General features: G+C 32.1%; 2 protein-coding genes across 2 annotated transcripts in view; one reads left to right on the top strand and one right to left on the bottom strand.

The window, feature by feature from the left end:
• LOC147067914 (uncharacterized) overlaps window positions 1-20902 on the top strand; it is a 133666-nt gene that overhangs the window by 9649 nt on the left and 103115 nt on the right. The window lies entirely within an intron of this gene.
• The window catches only part of LOC147067915 (uncharacterized), a 77428-nt gene that overhangs the window by 4275 nt on the left and 52251 nt on the right, over window positions 1-20902 (bottom strand). Inside the window, exons 4-6 of the mRNA XM_085952849.1 lie at window positions 11999-12172; window positions 6702-6839; window positions 3975-4164 (exon numbers count right to left, since the gene is read on the bottom strand). Of these exons, the coding sequence (XP_085808975.1) occupies window positions 3975-4164; window positions 6702-6839; window positions 11999-12172 (502 nt within the window). The remainder of the gene's footprint in view (window positions 1-3974; window positions 4165-6701; window positions 6840-11998; window positions 12173-20902) is intronic.

Here is a 20902-nt window from a genome sequence, read left to right as displayed (position 1 = left end):
AAAGAATGTAAAATAATACTTTTCAGTTTATTTAGCTACGATCCTATTTATATTGAAAATTACTAGTATTATAGCATTTAACTCACTCCATAATTTAAAATATTATTTCCAACATTTACGATATCTATTATTTTGTAGTAAAGCGCCTGTCTCTGAAACCGTGGGTCCGCAGGATCGATTCTGTAGTCAGCATACATGCAAGCTGTTTTTTCAAATGTGTTTGATGCAAAGTGCGAGAAGTTAAGCGAATGGTCAACTACTGTTTCTCGTATGATAAACGAGTCTAGCAAAACGACCACACGCGATAGAAATATTTTGTTTTGCTCTGCGGGATTCACCCTATAGCGCGTAAAACAACTTCGCACATTATGAGGGTTTTTTTTATAAGAAATTATGTTATTAAAATGACTGATATTACGTAGATCAATACAATTTGAAATAATAATAAGTACAACTTTGAAATAATTTGAATATTTTTCGTAGAGGTCAAAACTACAGCTAGAAGAGTTGCATGATGTTGTAAGTCGTTGCACGATAAGGTGTTAGTTAACCAATTATGTCTGCCATTGTATTGCCAGTTGTGAAACATCGATTGTTATTGTGGTCCGTTGAAGATGTAAATCGGAAGAGGGTGAGAAGGCTGACTTTGGCCAAATGAGTGGAGCCAAAAGGTGAGGCGTTGAACGTTTGGAAAAATATGTAGGTAGGTATCTCAAACTACGCCGTTGTAAGTACGTAAGCTTTCTTACCGCGTACCTACCTAAGCAGAATGAGACATCAGTAATACAATATGTGCATAATATGCAATATTGCCCATAGTTGAAAGAAGTGTCTCCCAACCTTTCAACATGCTAGTACCCCTTTAGAGACATATGTTACCGGTACGCCATAATTGACGACGAATTTATTATGAGTGATTTTTTATGTTCAATATTGATTCAAATTTTAATTCAATGCGTTGTTGCACCGCCACAACCTTTAATATTCTTTGGTGACGGTTGTCATCAGTGGATAGCGTTATTTAAAGCAGCAGACGTTAGTCTCCGTCACGTAACCTTGCCATTTGCAATAGATGTTTTTGAATGAAAACGTGAATAAACCAATCGAGTGCTTGGAATTTACTATTACAATAATACAATTATACGGCGTACGTGTGTAAACTAATCGAGTGCCCGGCTTTTACTAATGCATTTATACGGTTGCGTATACACACAAATCCTTGTCGCTGTGTACAATGGCAAGGTTACGTGGAGGATAGTCTACACACGAATCGGATATGGCTTCACTTCCGTTCCTCTTAATGTCGAATGGTCAATCACCGATCGATACATTTCGTCACGTTAGCCACTGTTTATTGTACACCACGACATTGCCGTTGCCTAACTACGTCTGGCAGCATTATAGTTTCAGGGTGCTGTGAAAACATTCTTATACAGAAGGCACCTGAGGTGGAAAAGTAAGAAAACCACTGGAATAGATCATAAAAAATATTCTTATAAAATTAACGCAAAATGATCGATTTCCAAATAAAGTATGTACCTAGGTTTGTTTAAAAACTAACGTGAAAAGTTCTGAAGATCGTATGGATGAATGGATATTATAAATTACTATTAATCATATTCGGTGAAACTATTTTTTAATATATTTGGTTGATGTTTATTACAGACTATATTCATGTCTATATCTATATATATATATATATATCATAACTAAATAGCCATAATATGTCAATTATCTAACAATATTTACGCTGGTCTCATAATAATAGCATAAGAATATGATCGTGATTTTTATGGATTTTAAAGTTTTCTCTTAACGTATCTATAAATGAATTAATAAGTTAATTAATATTGTTTTAGGATAGGGTAGGTAGGTACCCGCCCAATACAATACTAATAGAATTAACATCGAAAAGAAATATAATAGCGCTGGTGTATTTGGCGTGCGATTTTTTTACTGTATCGTGTATACTAAATTTTTTTTAGAGATAACTTCCCGTACAATAAACTTTACGCTGTGAAATGAAATACCTAAGCCGTACCTTTATATTATTATTGTTCGTTATCTTGTTCGATAAGACCATATTGAAAAGCGTTACGGATTTTAAAACTCCAACGACAGCACGTATCATCTCTCCAGAGTCAAAATAGAATGCGCATAATGTTATGCTATGCAAACTTTCACGAATTTCATACGTACACATGCATGTAGGTACACCATAATAATATGATTAATAATAACACGCATATTATAGTATAATAATAGTTCATTAAACGACATTACCAAAACCTACGGAAATGAACTTGGTTATATGGTTATGGTAATCTTCGATTACTATAATAAAAGAAATACGTGCCAAATATAGAACGCAGTGTTTCAATTTCTCCAAAATTAAAAGTCTATTACAAAGTCCAATAGAAAGCTCGCCAACTATATTTCACTGTATAATGTTATTTATTAATAAAATTAAATGTATAATGCACGCATAAACAAAATAATAATTTTAAACGGTTGTATAGCTGCTGATATCTGATGTATCTACCAATATATGACTTTATTCCCAATTCTCAAAATACAAATTATATAAATATGAAATGTTGATTTCTAGGATGAAAAAATACAGGGCATACTAAAAGTATATACCTACGCCCACGGCCCCTACATACCGAAGCTGGCCCCCAAGCCAGGATCTTTGGTGGCCCCCCCTGCATATCGCTAAGGTTAAAGGCAGTCTGACGTTTTACAGTGGCGTTTTCTAAACGATGTTCGAGGTCAAATAAAATTCAGTGTATTTTTAGCGATTTTCATCGAATTATGGAATTGTCGAGTATCAACACAAGACAATCAAAAATTGCATCGCACAACCATATTATATTTAAAAATGGTAATAACCCCGAAGTAAAATAGCGACGCAGGCGACTTTTTTCACTATTAGAGAAAATTTAAGATGTGTATTTACCTCGTTTATCTGATCGACCCGCCACGCCACCCCCCCTGAGCCTCCCCCCTAGGTCAGAGCCCTGTCAGCCCCCTCTTGTGGGGGCCATGCCTACACCTTTCATATAAAGCTCTGCAGATTGTTCATACCCAGCATTCAAATTTACCTCTGATTCTTAATTATACACTGACAGACAGAGGGAGGAAAGTCAAGTTATATAATATGATATCGGCTCCTTGCGTAATGTCTGCGATAAGTGAACAGCAGTATTCTGCGCTGAAATGTTACACTGAAATTATTCTACAGTGACACGATGGTTAGAGGAAGGACAGATTCTTCGAGCATTGCGGCCACGACAAAATTACTCTGCAACAGTGTTATAGTCATTTGAAAGTAACGATATCAAAATCTAAAGATTCACTTACACTGCCAGAAGAATCTGACAACATTCTACCTACTGCAAAAGCAATTCGCAGTTGTATTGATTTGTTTGCTAGCATTCAAATAGGCATTGTAGCAGATAATTAACAGGTACCAATACAACTGCGCAACGCTTTTACCGTACCGATTGTGTGACAGAATGATTCCAGTATGCCTTGGATAACTGCATTGAGTTAAGATTGCTTGTAAAGATCTACCATCGTAAGTTGGCAGCCGGTCGAATTTGAAACTAAAATTGTCTATCGAGGATAAATTTGTTACAAATGTCATTTAATTTTACAACATGTTTCTCGAATTATGGATTGCATAATATTTGTACAAAAATCTACTACCAATAAAAAATTATAGATTACCATTTTTTTGTTAGTTATGGTAATATTCTCAATGTCATACTAGCGCCCTCGCTGAAACGCCAATTTATGATGGTAGATCTATATAAATAATAATTGCACCTATTATTTGTTGTTAAGTAGTCTGTAGGTTTGTACTAAATTAGTGGTTAGTTATTAGATATGTCAGATTTATTAGGAAATATTTCCTGACGTAATCAATTGTCCGGAAACAGGGGCTAGCTAGAAAATATTGACTAACTTACTGTGCATTTGTGAGGTTGGAGTATGGGTAGGTTGCGGGGGTAGTAGTCCTCGCCTCGTCAGTTGCAGCATGAGGGACCGGAGACCATCTTGGGTCTCTCGCCGTGTTGCGTTGGTTAGCGCCATTGCGTCTTTTACCATGGCCTCCATTGAATGCGATCTTCTCCACAGTTCATAGTACATGCTTGAAATCTATAAGATTAATGCGCGATTATCACAAATGACTCTTTTATGTAGGTCGGCAGGTAGGTACTCGATAGTATAACTTTGGCCGAAAAAATGGCCAATTTATTGAGAATATGATCAAATTAGATAGAACTAGTATTATAAAATTTATAATACTAGTCCAGTACATAGTACATTTAATGTCTATCAATAAACGTTGTAGATAATCTATTTATATAATTTCAAGTCTTATTTTCCTTTATATATATTTTAAATATTTGATGACTGCATGAAGTATTGTTATTACATAAAATAGTATTCTTTTAAATCTCTCGATCTAATGTTTTTGAATATAGTCATATTTCAGTATCTACATCCATATGCAGTGGTGTTAAGTTTTTTTTAGATTTATTAATTTTTAAACACATTTACAAAACCATTAGTAAAATTAATGTTAACGTCATATAGTGAAATATTTACGATACAAAAATATATTTATAATCTCTGTGATCCCAAATTTGACAAGAAAATAGGCACGATTAACACATTTGAAGAATATTCTAAAGATACTGATTATAAGCTAATCAAACGTGATAAACATCCTACGAATAAGGGTTGTTTTATAATAATTATTGACCTAAAAATAAGGGGGTATTTTTTTGAAATACGCCATTTCTATTGGCATTTCCCAGTGGTTAAGCTACAACATACGGCCGTAGCCATAAATTGACAAACGATAAATGAAGTAGGGAGTAAGATCATGTTAACGCGCGTGTTTGAACATGTATCTAACCGAAAAAAAATCGTTTTTTAAACGGTACATGTTCAAACACGCGCGGCAACATGATCTTACTCCCTACTTCATATCTGTATAATACCTACATATCTGTTTTTGTTATATTCATTAGACGTTTGCTAATAGCCTTGAAACCGTGCGATTTATTCGCGTTTCACTGAACTCTCAAATTAATGAATTCAGTGTTGCATTGTCAGTTATTTACCTAGTTAGTTTAGCATGCCGAATTGGTCCATAAAGATCGTAGATAGTATGTCTCCCAGACGGCACTTAATTACATTCTGTTGATTCCTCGCACTCTCTTTTCAACGAAAGTGAGATACAGCCTGCAGTGGCGCATTGTTCCTTTTTTATTAGGTTCAAATAATGTGGTTTATAACATGACGCAAGGCAGGACGTCGTGACTTATTGAATAGCGCACCGGATTATCGAAATCGAAATCAGGAGCTCGAATCTTCAACCGTCTGTATTTCATAAGATACCTAAACCATTGTATAAAATAGCGATGCATCAATTTAATTTGTTTTATAATGATCTATGGCTGTAAAATTCGATGCTCTTAGTAATTATTATTATCGATTTATTCTACCTATGAAGATGCCCTCGGTGCAATATATACATTTAATTATCGCCTGTATCCGATGAATAAAATTCCTCATTACTTAAATACTCTCATATACCTACATCTCTAATATTCTCATTAAAATTTAATTAATTTCGTAAATAAAATAATTATTTATGTGGTTGTAAAATTATAAGGGTGCGTATTGAAAGTTTGCGTCCATCACTTTATAGGATTGTTATCGTATTTTGCAATTGCCATTTACAAAATAATAGGTACATTGGATATGTTTAAAAAATCTATCCATACTGCAATAAGAGTGTATGTTCGAAAATCGCGTTCTTGTATTTGATTTGGGTATTCTGCTAATGTGCGGTGTTGACTTAGGTAATTTTGAGTCGTCACTATTACTATTAAGTAGGTAGGTTAAATTATATTTTTTTAATATAAGTAATTTTATTAATTACTTGAACTGTAGCTTAGGACCTTGAGGTACATAGTTGAACTACATTATCGACTATAATGCTGAGTGAATCTTGGCCGTCTCCAATATTCGCCCACCCAATGCAAAAGGACCATGACTGCAAACTCATAGTTTCGAGAAAATCGCATTTGAAGTTTTGCATCTACGTAAAATACAGGTTTAACATCAAATATCTCGAATATGAACGATATTTTTATTTTGTTTTCCGAATGACTTCTTCTGGTATTTTTACAGTATGAATCCTATAGTTATTTTTGCATTTGAAACAGAAAATCAAGATTTTAGCACTTGTGGTCCTGCATTGGATGGGCGATATATCTCCAAGCATGCCTATTCAGTTTTGAAGACTCAATGTGGCGGCGGCCGTGGGGTGTGTGACGTAGTTAAACCATTTTAACTTGGCTCCTCCAATTTTTCTTCTTCCCTCTGGGTTTGTTGTCGGTAATATTTTTGGGGCTTGTGTTTCCTCCATTCTTGCGATATGACCAGGCCGTCGTAAGCGTCTAACTTTAAGAAATTGCGCTAGTATCGGCCCCGCAAACAGGCGGTAGATAGGCTCTGAGTTATTGCTCCATCCTTCTCGTTCTCCTGAATATATTATCATCTATAGCGAGAGATCTACATGATGGTATTAAAACAAAAATTTTGATAATTCTATAGTTTTACAACGAAGCAGGTCAATAATTTATTTTTTATTATCAGCCTACTTTTCAAGAACGTACCTTCGTTGCAATCATGGCCGTCTCGTTCGCTAACACTGCTCTCAGTTCTCCTGCGCTGCTTGCATCCTGCTGCATCAGCTGTGGCCTCCTTCCAGGATTAATGGCAGCCTCTTCTAATTTCCGAAGTCTTACTTCTATCTGTGAAAATGATAAAACAATATTTAAACGAGCTAGATAGCCAATTATTGTCCAAGTAAGCGTCCATGAAATGAGATATAACTTAAACCTTAAAATGTTAAAGAAAAACCCTTTTATATGGACCTTTAAATAATATTGTCAATTCAATAACTTCGATTTTAACATTGTTGGGAAATTTAATTTTAAACTAAGTATAGTATAAGTCGATTAGTTTATTATTCGGTCAATTTATCATGACAATATTAAGTTATCTTGTAAATGTCAAAAAGTAAGTAACAATTAAACAACTTATGGTATTAGTAGCATTTACGGAGTGAAGGTTATGACGATATTATAATATACTTTTTCAAAGATTTAAATGAAGTGAACCCACAAGTTACGAGTTATCGGCTGCTTGCATTATGTGGAGATTTAATATAGCCATAATCGTATCACAATCTGGTCTCGCAAAGATGCTGAAGTTAAATCAAATTTAACAATTGAATTGAAACATTTATGTTCTGAGATTTATTTGGAAAAGCCACCGCACTGCGATAAAATGCATTGCATTATTATGACAAGCGTAAAAGAAGTTTTAAAAAATATAAAATTAAACATTATTTAGATAAAAAGTCGATAGTAAGTGGTCAACATAAGACAGTTAACAATATGCCAATATGTGAGTGCTGCCAACATAAAGAATATTTATTTGTATTGTTACAAATTAAACAAACGATCTGGAATCGCTTTCAATTATTGTTATACGAAAAGTTCCACAGAATCCGTCTTTTGCATAACGTACACTGTCAATTTTTAATTTGAAATATAATAGGCATACTCGTAGGTACACAGGATGCAATTTATGGCATGAGCAGGTGATGGTAAAAACAATTTGCTGTGTTTAGCTCCATGGGTTCCAGCTGCGCAATCTAAACACGTTGCCTAAATAAATACTCAGACCAGGCTATAATATTACATATTATGAAATAAAGACAATTGAAAACGGCTACAGCCCACATTATTGTTTTTATGATTTTAATATTAGTACACGCTGCCTACTTCAAGACATTTATGTTATTTACTTAAGTTTATAGCCTGGTTTATAATCATTGCTAAACTGTGTAATATCTATCTACGTACTTTATAATAAGCTCTCAGTCGTCACCAAAGTGTTTGGCAGGGGATTATTTTATTTGGACATAAGTAATATTAATATAGATTATTGTGTTAGCCAGGGAAATATTTTATTTTATTTCACAATATAAATTCAATAAATTTAACCAAGTGTGTAGTGTACCTAAGTAAATAAATGAATTAACTTGACAGTTCGTTATTTCCAGAAATTGTTTGCTGTTTTCTTTTTGCAAAAGGCTACCCAATTAATGTTTGATTAGGTTGTTTATTTTTATTCTCAGACTGCAGACATCTTAAAATGTATTTATTTACATTGAATAACTCACTCGCACATCAACATCTTTTTGCAAAAATCTATCTAAAGCAACTTTTATGTTTACCTGCTATAATGGCGTATGACTTAGTGAAAATGTTGACTAAAATCTTGTTTTATTGAAATGGGCCATACATAATATAGTACTAATGAAAGTAAAATTGAAAAAACTTTGATAGGTAAATAAATGACTAAAGAGCAGCCAAAACATTTTTTTATCTATACTATTATTGGTTACATGTAAATTGTACGTAAAACATTTCACCTTGGCACAGTTCGCCGTGAGCTTTCTTATCGGAAAGAGATGACCGTGTACTATACGGTCTCTAATTTTATTAGATTCAATATGAACATTAACTCAGTTTTCATGGCTGATTTTGTCAAAATACATGAAGTTAATAACGAAAACCTAACCCTAACCTGACAAATAATGCAGTATATCGGCTATTTTCAAAATTTGTTTGCTGCTGGCTTCCTATAAAGTGTAAACCGACAAGAACCGTGTTTTATTTAGACATGAATTTTATGTCAGTACTATACGAGCCAAAGAGGTTGGACGGTCTTTAATATACGGCCATATATTTCCGATACAACATTTCACGGTGAAGTGTGATACGGCTAACTGCATACGTACAAGTTTCCGGACACGAATATTATTAACTATTATTATATCGAATATTCAGATGAAACGAAATTAAACTCAAGTCCAAATTATTTGGACATTATCGATGTCATAATAAATTGTGGAATGCAATGCCTTAGTCTGAGCATCTAAATTATGTAACAATATTTAATATTATCAAAGAATCGATTTTATTATTTAGATTGTAAAATACCTTTAGATTTATTAGTGATGTTGTAGTCATAAATATTATGTTTTGTATCAAGAATTATTCAAAATTTAATAGGCGCGCGTACTTATATTGTGACGTAAAAATTAACATCGTTATTGAAAGCCTATGCATCATCTTGCAACATCTAGCGTCGCTGGCTAAATTTTTTGACGCCATTAAAACCATATAAAGCAATTCCTTCCCACAAATCACCATTAATATTAATTGCATCCAATTGCATACCATTTCATTAATGAAAGCGCTGAGTGTTACTTGCTCGGGCTTTTAACGATTTGATATATTTGTGCATTGTTTCGATGATGACTCAGAGATGCATTTACATATTATGTACATAGTGAGATTAAGGATTAAATGCATGGAATGCCACGAATCGCTATACGGTATTATGCCGTTTAACAGATAGCGTAAAAATGTAAACATACGTGGTGTAAGAACACGAATATGCATCTAGCTTGCAAAATATGCATCCGGCGTTAAATCTAGCGTTTTTTTGATACTAAACAGTTTTAAATTTCCCATAGAATTGAAGAATTGGGAAGAATTGAGGCGAAAGATTCCACCAGATTTGGTTGAAAATCGAAGTGCTGACCTTTTATACATAATATTGCCAACAGTACTAGAATTAATTATAGTATTTTTGTACTATAATAATTTAGGGTCCGTGATACTATGTAATATAATATAATTACCAAAATACTATAAAATTATTTCTGGATGAAAAAAATTGTTGGTTGTAAGAGCTAGAAAACATGTTTCTTTAAATTTTTGTTCTTGTGAAAATAATTATGAAACACTAATTTCTCGTATTTTTTTTAGTTTGCGATAATCTAGCATTTTTTTCTGCCATCTTGCCTAATTTCTCTGGAATATTTTTGTGAAAATGGGTCGGTGTCAACTAATTCTTGAGTCACGAGTATTGATGCAAAGAACAAATGAAAAGTCATGATTACTCGTACTTTGCAAGCATTTCCGTTGTTTTAAATACATATTTTGAGTATCGATTAAATACGCAAATACGAAAGGACTGGAGGTATTAAATACGTTTATTATATTGCGAACACTGTTGACATTTACCATCGTAAACAAGGGGCCATTTTAGTAAATATACTATATTATATGAATAAGATTTAATATATTTGGCAAAAAAATAATGTAACAACTATTCTTAATAAGAATTTAGTATCACGCAAGGTTGCCGTTGAATGTTTTGGATATTGATGATTTTAGTCCCAAATTTAGTAGCTTAGTAATTTTTTTAAAATTTAGTAAATCCGTTGTTTGTCCGTATATATATTATATTATATATATACACTCAATAACTATTAGATACGGTAATTAAAACATTACGAAGCTAAATATTTATTGCGCCCAATTTTTTTTCAAGTTGATGTCCATCGAGAGGTTTTTTTTAGAAACCACTTAATTTAATATTCCGTATGCTTTATAAAATGGCACTTCATCAGTAAGGTTTGAAATAATTGAGAGATATTGAGGAATCTATGACATGAGTATTTCATATTTCTGTTTTGATAAGCTATTCTATGTTATTACATAGAATTAAGATCCATTAAAATAAACGCTCAATTCCACTTACAAATTGTAATTTTTCCTTGTGAAATATTGACAATCCGTAGTTGACTTAAAATATCAAATAATATGTTATAACACCTTAAAAATAATATTTAAAATTACCCACGTATTTTTTTACAAATTATTTTTTTTTATATGAAAATCAATTATTCACACAAATATAAATAATTATGTGTGGGCTCATGGCAAAATGTCTGATTATACGCTGCACATATATACGACATTAAGTTTATTTAGTAACGCCCGAGTGTGACGTGTGATAATCGTTCGCACCCACTCAGCATTGCAGCGAGTGCGTTAAGAAACGCACATTATAACTGCGCATAACTGCCCGCCGGCAATCATCTCGGGATTAATGAAATTTCAAATGACCGCGCTTAACTCAACTCAACAAAGTGCCAGCAAAATTACACCGATAGTTGGAAAATAATCTGTTCAATTATAATTGAAATGGGCACTGAATTTATTGGTCACCAGTAATTGGTTTTGTTTTAAGCAATAAATCATAAATTTTAATAGAACTTTTAAAATTATACATATCACCACGTTGTACATGCATACCTTTGTAATATTAATTTAATTATTTATTTCAAATATAATGCATTGCAGCATTACTCAATAACACACATGATTATACATGTGTCTTATTATTATAAAATTAAGACAAATACAATAAAAAAGATGTCGTACACTTTATTAAACCATACGTATTCGCAAATAATATGTTTATTATAGAAGATGAAGCCGTCTTTGGTTTCCCTAAGCATGTTCTGGGTTTTCATAAGTGCCAATTATTAAAAAGTATCAAGCGATGCATTTTTTGTTCTTAGTTTCTATGAAGATGTGTAAACCCGGACCAGAATTGTTGACAAATATTAAAACTATGTATTAGCAACGACACATATTTAACCTAGTTATCTTGTCCATGTTTGTAAATATATATGGATGAAAATTTGTAGTTTGTTCTTGGAATTTAGACATCTTTCCGGTAGCTTAAAAATGTTCGTCGGTACATTCTATTCTAAATTGATATGCCACTATTTTAATAGGGCATATCATAATACAACTGTAATATGTCGCTTCTGCTAAAATATTTGTTATTGTTTCACGTTAATTTATTTTTTAACGCAATATTTATTTGACCAACAATAAATTGATATTGATCCGACAAGGCAATATTTATTTTTCCCAGCTGATAGTGTAAACAATATTAACACGATGCGGCGTATACCTAACTATATGCTCAAGCATATAAATATTACCTACATAATTCAGTATTGCGCCAGTACCTGTGACGGTTGTTCTTGTTGAGCGACGCTGAGGTTGCGTCCCCAGGCGTGCGCCGGCGGATGCGACGCTCCGAGGTTGGGCGTCGCGACGCCTCTGCCGCCAGACTTGTCGCCGCCCGCGTTCGTGACGACGCCGCGCCAGTGCGATGCACCTTCCGCATTTGCCACCTCACTCTGCGAACATAAACAAATAGGTGAACAGAGCGATTAAACTTGTCATCACTTCATGACTCGTGAATTTATACACACAAAAACTAAAATAACACAGTTTGTTATTGTGTACAGATACGTAGTCTATAATCTATATCACCACATCGCAAATAGTAAGATTCAATTTTATGTACTTGATAAACGTATAATAAGTTTTCAACTGCTGAACGATGCATTATTCTTTAATCAAAACGAACATATTGCAGTATTTAAAGATACATATTATTTTTCCTTCACTATTAAGTAACTCTTGATTTACTACTTGTCATTATTTATTTTTAATAAAAACACTATTATTGTATTTTTCCCAGTTTTCCTATTTATAGTTTCCAAGTACGGTTTCATCTGTTAATAAAGATAATATTAAAAATATCGCAATGAACGAAACTTATGGTTGAAATGTAGTGTAGTAGTGCTACGGATATCTAGCGATAGAATAATTATCCGACAACAAGAAATCGGCGATACCAAGAAGTCGCTGTAGTCGCATGTAGAAGACTTCTCAGTGAATTACCTGTCATGGCGACAACTCGTGCTAGAGGCGTGTTTAAAAATATTGTATCGGCTCTCCTTTTAGATTCGACTCCTTTTCTTTTTCGCAATAAACCAAAAGCTTACTAATAATTATTCTAACATCACTCCTAATCGTTTTAGACATTTTTATTATAAAAGCTTCAAATTATGTAAATTGATAGATCCATACACCGGAGCGTAAAATAAAATGATACATTTGGCGGTGTTCCTCATTTGAAAACGGAAGTGCAATTAGCTGCACTGGAGAGGATTATTAGTTCACAGTTTTAACACGTCGACAAGAAGTTCTTTTTTGACAATAAAGCATGCAATACAACACAAATTATAATACGAATTCATTAAAAAAAAAAATTAAAAGTTAACACGTAGGTACGCATGTTAAAGGGTCTCCTCTTTATTTTTATTGTGTTGCAATTTTTATAAATAAAATGTAGTTGTATTAATTTCTTTGGAAGGTATCAAAGAGATATTTGAATACGAGGACGTAATAGTTTTAGTGTATTTTACAACGTTTTTCTTAGCTGGTATTCTTATTCGTCCGGTGGTTCTTTGTCCGGTACAAATCTTGCAATCGATTTTTAACTAACTTTCTGACTAGCTAGACATTTGAAACTTTTAGCCACCTTTAAGTATAATTGAATTCATTTTCACTTAATTCTTTTTTGTATGAAAAGTTATTTCGACACCATTATTGGTTGCTAGGGGTCTGGGGTCCTAGCAACTAAATTAATAATATACGTGCGTTACTATGGAAATCAATATGACATGTCAAGTACAATTTTTTTTGATCGTTTAAGCCATTCAAGTCAAGTTTATATGGTTCAACAGAAAATTTAAAAACGTTGTATATAAAAAGTTCTTTTTATCTTGTAATTATTATATTTGAAAACTTTACTAGGTATTGATTTTACTAAAATAAATATAACTTGTATTCTTTTTTATTTATATCAAATCAAAATTCCGTTTGGGCACAGTACCGATCACTGCGCGGATTATTGAAAAAAGTCTAAAACAAATTACGACGTAAATAAGAACCTTTTAATTACCATATACACATTAAAAATGTGTTTTGAAATTATTAAATTGATTCTTAAACACAATAGTAAAATCTCATAAATAATTGTAAGGTGTCAATAGCAGTGATATTACAAGTTACGCACTGCTTAAAGTAATATTGTAGGCACTGACTACAGATTAAGTGTGCCACAGCTTCGCAGGTGTGAGAGTATTCGTAATTATTTTGGTAGGTACCGATTCCGTTCCCTTTTGATTCTTGTAAAATAATAGTTACGAAAGTGATTTATATTAATAGTTGTCTAGTATAAATTAAGATGTTAACATATGTTGACGGGAGTGCCCAAACGAAACCCGATATACATAAACGTGAAGTCATGGGCGATACAGCAAGAAAGTAATGTATGAAGCTCGTGATGGATGGATGCAGTATTGAAACAGAAGTGCATTTATTATTTGTAAACAACATAATAAATTGTATGCTCACTCCATGTTATAAATTATAATATGTTATTCCATCTAGGATGCTGTTAAAACGTAATTCTTTAAATTATATTGAGGGTGCGAATAGTAGTTTTTCAATTAATGTTTATTCAAAGGAAGTAACTCTGGAAGGAAGGAAGGAAGTCTAACCTAATGGTAATTCATAACTATTCATATTTTTATGTACTTGTAAATACGATGCTTGATGATGTCTGCAATTAAGACGCAACGCATGACGTAAAAGTACTTTTCATACTTGGTAAATATCGAACCAATGGTCGGGTGGCAAATCTTTTAAAGAAGCCGAGAGCCCCGGATTCGAATCCCGAAAATTCATACACATCCTGTCTTTGGATCCAGAGCACGGATCTAATATGTTAAGCAAATGGCTAACAACCATTTCTCGTACAACACGCGTGTTAAAAAATCGATGGAGAAAGATTGTAGAGCCAATAAAAAAACACAACATTTATTTATAAGTTTATTATTATCCAATGCCTCCTGGCTACATCTTAAAATCAAGTTAGCTACACTTTGATTTAAACGAAAATAATAATATTTTTTAACGAAATTACCTTAATTAATTAATTAGGTAACCTAATTTATGAAAATTATTCTAAAGAAGGACAGAGTTTAGTTAATAATTTAATTGGTTGAGAGTACTCATCCGGAAAGATCTCAAAGATGTCTGTTCAAATCCCCCTCGGTGGACAGTTTTTTAGGATTGATTTAATGGATATGTTTCAGAAAGTTTTAAAAATGATGTATTTTCAATTGTAACCTTTGATTCAAATGAAATATAACACAGGTGGTATGTTTGGATAGGTACGTATGATAATAGTTTTTATTCGTGATTGTTGTAATTCGCAAAGTCCATATAATTCATAGTAATTGTAAAATGCTGATCATTTACATCAGAATATAATCCAAGTGTAGGTACGTGTGTATTTCTTTTAATAAATCTGTTACTAATTCTCAGTATATTAGCTGAAATACATTTACGAGCTATGTTGTTGCGTAGGTAATACCAATAAGATTGATAGTATAATAAGTTAATTTCACCATGGGCATGTAAATTTACTATCGAGAAACGATAACCTACGTTCCTTTTGTCTGATAGTGATAAGAATCTAAATTGTTTCATCAGATGGAAACACATTCGGATATCATAAAAAAGATGCATAGGAGTTGACTCAGGTGCAGTTATCATTGTGAAATTCTTAGCGCACGATAATGTATGCATGTGAATTGCTACGGAATGGCTGCCATGTTACGATGTATCTGTCTCGTTTTCTATTTGAATAATAATACATTGCAAGTGCAAGGTTTTAAGTTTCATCGCGGTGAATTGTTATTATGCGGATATCTCTACACGCAGATTAAAATATTTATGTATTTTTTTTGCTATAGTTATCAGTCACTGTAAACCTAAAATAAATACTAACGACTTTAGAAGATTTTTCAGCGAGATTAGAGTAGGTTTCATAAAAATGATTTTAATGACCAATATCTTCGTCAGCTATCCTTTAACTTCTGAGTCTTCTTTCAAGAACTAGAGAATACCAATAAGTTAAATAAAGTTAAATGCAAACGTCTGGAAGTAAATCATAAAAATTGTAGAAATTCTCTCATCTGTTTGTCGGTGATTGGAGAGTTTACGATCTTTATTCGTTATTGCTTAATTATACTGTAGATTAAATAACTAGGTTTATAACCAAACCTAGTCAACTATCTTAGTATGTAAATATAAATGCGAGAGAATAATAGTACGTTATGCAATAGTATTGGGGGAGTGCATTAGACCTACTATATGTTATTGATTTTCCTTTCCTTTCTGAAAAATCGACTCTGCTTTATGAGCGAATGCATGCGTTCGGTGCTATTTGATAACAGAATATGATCGATTTTATCAGCTTGTTGACCAATTTCAGCGATATTTAAGTGAACAATATAGAAAGCTTCTAAAGCTTGTGGTGGTACCTAACGACAGATTTCATTTAAACTAATTTATTATGAAAATAACTACTCACATAATGTTTTTACAATTTTACTGGTAATGAATTTTTTTGGTAATTTTGTATGCCCTACTTGTAGTAAGTATTTATGAATTTATTATCATATCTCATTAATTTAATTTTATTAATAGCTTAATTAATTTTATTTTGTGAATACTTCGTAATCCGCCTGTGTTTAAAATCGATTTGTGTACATCGGTACCAACATAGCAGTGAAATATGCATGCCTCTTCTTCGGTGTGGGTTTGACGACCGATAGGAAACTGTTAAGAGTTGTTACCAATAAAAGATTTGTAGCTGTTTTATTCGTGCATGCCAAGCCTAAGACATGTAATGTTTGTTGTCGGAATTATTCGCTCAAAGTGCGATAAATCATTGATTTTATTTACTTACTGGGCATTCAAGACGTATTACGTTGACTTCGCATTTTACGCCTCTATACATAAAACATTTTCGAACTAAACTTATCATCTACAATTATTCTATTGTGATAAAGACTGCCAGTTGGAGGGAGTGGGTAAACGATTCGTGATCAAAAATAATAGTAGATACCTGCTCACCTGGACAGTAAAGTTATAAGTACGTACTTGCGACATTTGACTAGATACCTAACTGTTACGAAAATATTATGATACTGCTATTGATGAAGTGTTATGAAATATTGATGACATATTACGATATACGAAATATATGATAAAACACCTCATAAATAATAAAAAAAATGTATAAACACACCTAACGTAAACCGGAAATCAATTACTTTGAAAAAAAGCATATAATCTCACTGTATACATATTCTAGCAACGTAATGTAGTACCTACCTATATGTGTGGATATGTCTCTTTTCAGGGTATTGCCGATCCGTTTGCAATTTATTAAATGACTTTCGAATATATTTATATTATAGAACCGGGCGTCGCCTACGAGTGAATTACAAAATAATTGAAATAATTCATAGATTCCATTGAAATTACATAGATACCACTATGTACCTACTGTCTAAAATTAATAACGCACAAATACATATATTTTACAGTAATTGTGCCAGTAATTACATACTTTTTTGGTTATTAAATGATTGTTGAATACCTATTCGTTAACTATTGAGTCTTCGTCACAGACGTCTTATAATAGATAAAAGAGTCAAGTAATTTTAATATTGCAGAAGCGTGTATCAAACTGTCATACAAAAATGCGTTTTTTTCAAGTAGCAATCACAAAAGAAATATTTTTATGATGATGAAATTTTATCGATCTTATCAGCTAATATTGATGTTGGCAATTTTGTAATGTCAAATGCTTACTCAATTTTCTACACATTTTTCAATTACGTGCTTTCTCTTACATATTATATTATTTCAAAATCTGTCATACCTGTGTGTAGTAGGTATATTAGAAACATCATGTTATTTATGAAAAATACGTCACTGCATCTAGTGATTTAATTTATGGATGACCACTTGCAGATAATTATATACCTCGATTGCATTACATGAGTATGAAAAGTATTTGCCTTTGAGCTTTATATAATATATAATAAGCTCGCATAAATGTAAGCTTATGTATTGCCTGCATCTGTCAAAAGCAAAAGCTTCTCAACATAATTTTGGATTCATACGTACTGTAGCAATTAATTGTTATATGCATACATCAATAAATTTGGGCAATTTAAAATATACAAGTTAAACAGGTACTTGAATTGGTTGCGAATGGGTGGGGTGACGTTTTTTTTATTAATTACATACTTAATAATATTATTTATTTTGTAGAATTCCATTTTACAATATAGTATAATTCATTAAATTCTACAGGTTCGTTATTAGTCGATATTTATTTATTTCTTTTACATTAGTCCATACATATATATGGATGATACGTGCTCAACTTGAACCGGAACCGAAGAGTTGACATTAAAATGCAATTAATTAAGGGGGGACATGCTCAGCGTAGGTCAAAACAGAGCTTTTATTCTATTTTAAAAGCATGATCCTGGACATTCCTTAAACGTTGTAGATAATCTATTTATATAATTTTGAAGCCTTATTATCCTTTATATTTATTTTGTCTTATTATCATTATAAACGGTACATGTTAAACAGTACATGTTCAAACACGCGCGTTAACATCATTTTACTCCCTACTTCAATTATAGTTTGTCAATTTATGGCTACGGCCGTATGTTGTAGCTTAACCACTGGGGAATGCTAAAAGAAATGGCGTATTTCAAAAAACACTACCTTATTCTTAGGTCAATAATTATTATTAAGCAATCATTATTCGTAGGATGTTTATCAGAGTTGAATGGTCAGACATAGCTTATAATTAGTATCTTTAGAATTATCTTCAAATGTGTTAATCTTGCCCATTTTTTAAATAATAAAATGCCTAATTCTTGTCAAGTTTGGGATCACAGAGATTATCAATATAATTTTTTATCGTAAATATTTCACTATAATAATTTCGACATAAATTATACTGATGGTTTTATAAATGCGTTTAAAAATTAATAAATGTGAAAAATCTTAACACCACTGCACATTTATGTACTGAAATATGACTATATTCTAAAACATTAGATCGAGAGGTTTAAAAGAATACTATTTTATGTAATAAAAATACGTTATGCAGTCATCCAATGTTTAAAATAAATATAAAGGATAATAAGGCTTCAAAATTATATAAATAGATTATCTACAACGTTTAAGGAATGTCCAGGATCATGCTTTGAAAAGAGAACAAAAGCTCCATTTTGACCCACGCTGAGCACGTCCGCCCTTAATGTAGCTATAATTTCTTATGACAGGATAGTCCGCTTCAGTTATTGTACATGAAAAGGCTACCAAATCTACAGAATTATCAGTATTTAGAATATACGAGTATTTCGTAGGAAAACCTAAATCGCGTATAATGTACATAATACTGTAATACATTTGCGAAAAATGTTTCAATGTGATAACAACGCGACCCGAGAACTACAAGGTTCTAAGTGTCGATTTTTGGTCAAACTAATGTAATAATGAGGCAGTCTTCCAAGTCACATTATCTACATACCTATATCAATATGAGGTCAATATTTCTTATTTTTTTCATTAAACCCTATTACTACCGAGTTCTATGTGTACTTTACAAAATATATGCGGTACCTACTACAGAGTTCTATCATAATCTAAAAAGATCCGTCGTTCTACAAAGTTCTATGTGCTTCGACATTTCGTGGTTGTGAATACATTTAAAGTTGTTAAAATTGTCTAAATTGCAATATGAAGACTAAAATCTTGTTGTTTTGTATTTTAAATTTATTATTAAGACTTCATGCAGTATATTTAACAATAAACCACGAGTATTTACATAAACTACTATAGCTTCGAGATACATAACCTCGAAAAAATGTTTCGTGATATTTGATATCAACAGTAAATTGTGAACTCACTAATAGATGAATTATAATATTATGAAACGTAAGTAAGATTTAATTATATTATCGTTATTTTTTTAAAATTTCGTTACAAACGATGTTACAATTACATATTCACAAACCGTTATTTTAAAACCTACGTAATTGATTATTTTAATAATGTGAATGTCGAACGAACATTGTACACTAAACTTTATTCTTTAACCTTTTGTTAATAATAATGTCTAAATATTGAGAGTATTTTAAGGCTATTTCATTCATTGATTTATTGTTTTAAGTTTAAAAGACTTCCTGGAAGTGATATAAATGTTTGAGATGTTTCATATCAGGTGAAGAAATGGTTATGTGGTATTCTAAAATCCCTATTCCTGAGAATTCTCACGCTATAGAGATTTAGTATATTAATTATGCAATATCATTATGATGTTATGATGCATCTGAAAGATATGCCTCTTGCTGGCTTGAAGTTTATTCTAAAACTGAGGCGAATAATTTAATAGAAAAATTTTTACACAACATTCCCTCAGCCATTAGTAACAACAATCTTGTATACACAAAAGACAACAAGCCAGTTTAAATTGAACAATAAACATTGGGCTTGTTGCATCAACAATAGATTTGTATTTTTAATAAATTATATTTTCATTTTAAAATGGTATTAAACAAAAATTACAAAAAAATATTAAAGTTTTTCCGAATTTCCCATTTTCCCAACAATTTCCATACATTTTCTCCGGAAAAAAATATTATATTAGATATCTTTCAAGAATTTTATTTATTTTAACATGAAAAATGAAAGTATGTGTCCTGAATCACCAGGATTTCCATACAAATTTCAGTTAGAACCTTGTAGTATAGGCGATTTGTTTGAGTTTCAGGTGGACAAAGTTCTAACTGAATTTATGATTAACGCTTTCGCTGCTGAATAGATAATGAGATTTTAATTGCCCCCTTTAAAATGCACGTTAATTACATCGATCGGCCGCCTGGTCATTACGCACCGCGTGCGTCTTCCGCGTCCAAAGTATTAAAATTAACCATCAAAAACTAGTTTTAACGTAGTTTTATTGATAGTTACAACATAGCAGTACCATCATTGATATATTCAATCAAAAAAATAATTGAAAACATTCACAATTAACAAAATACAAGCGTTCAAAACTTCAACAGCCCATAACTTTTTTGCTGCAGTTGTTCACCTAGAACCCTCTAGTTTTCGGGTCGCGAAGGGCC

This window comes from Rhyacophila brunnea, unplaced genomic scaffold (genome assembly GCF_057557595.1).
Source record: "Rhyacophila brunnea isolate RB1 unplaced genomic scaffold, BYU_Rbru_1.0 scaffold_3, whole genome shotgun sequence".
Taxonomy (NCBI): domain Eukaryota; kingdom Metazoa; phylum Arthropoda; class Insecta; order Trichoptera; family Rhyacophilidae; genus Rhyacophila; species Rhyacophila brunnea.
Note: the sequence above shows the minus strand (reverse complement) of the source record. Positions and strands in the feature narration are given on the sequence as shown.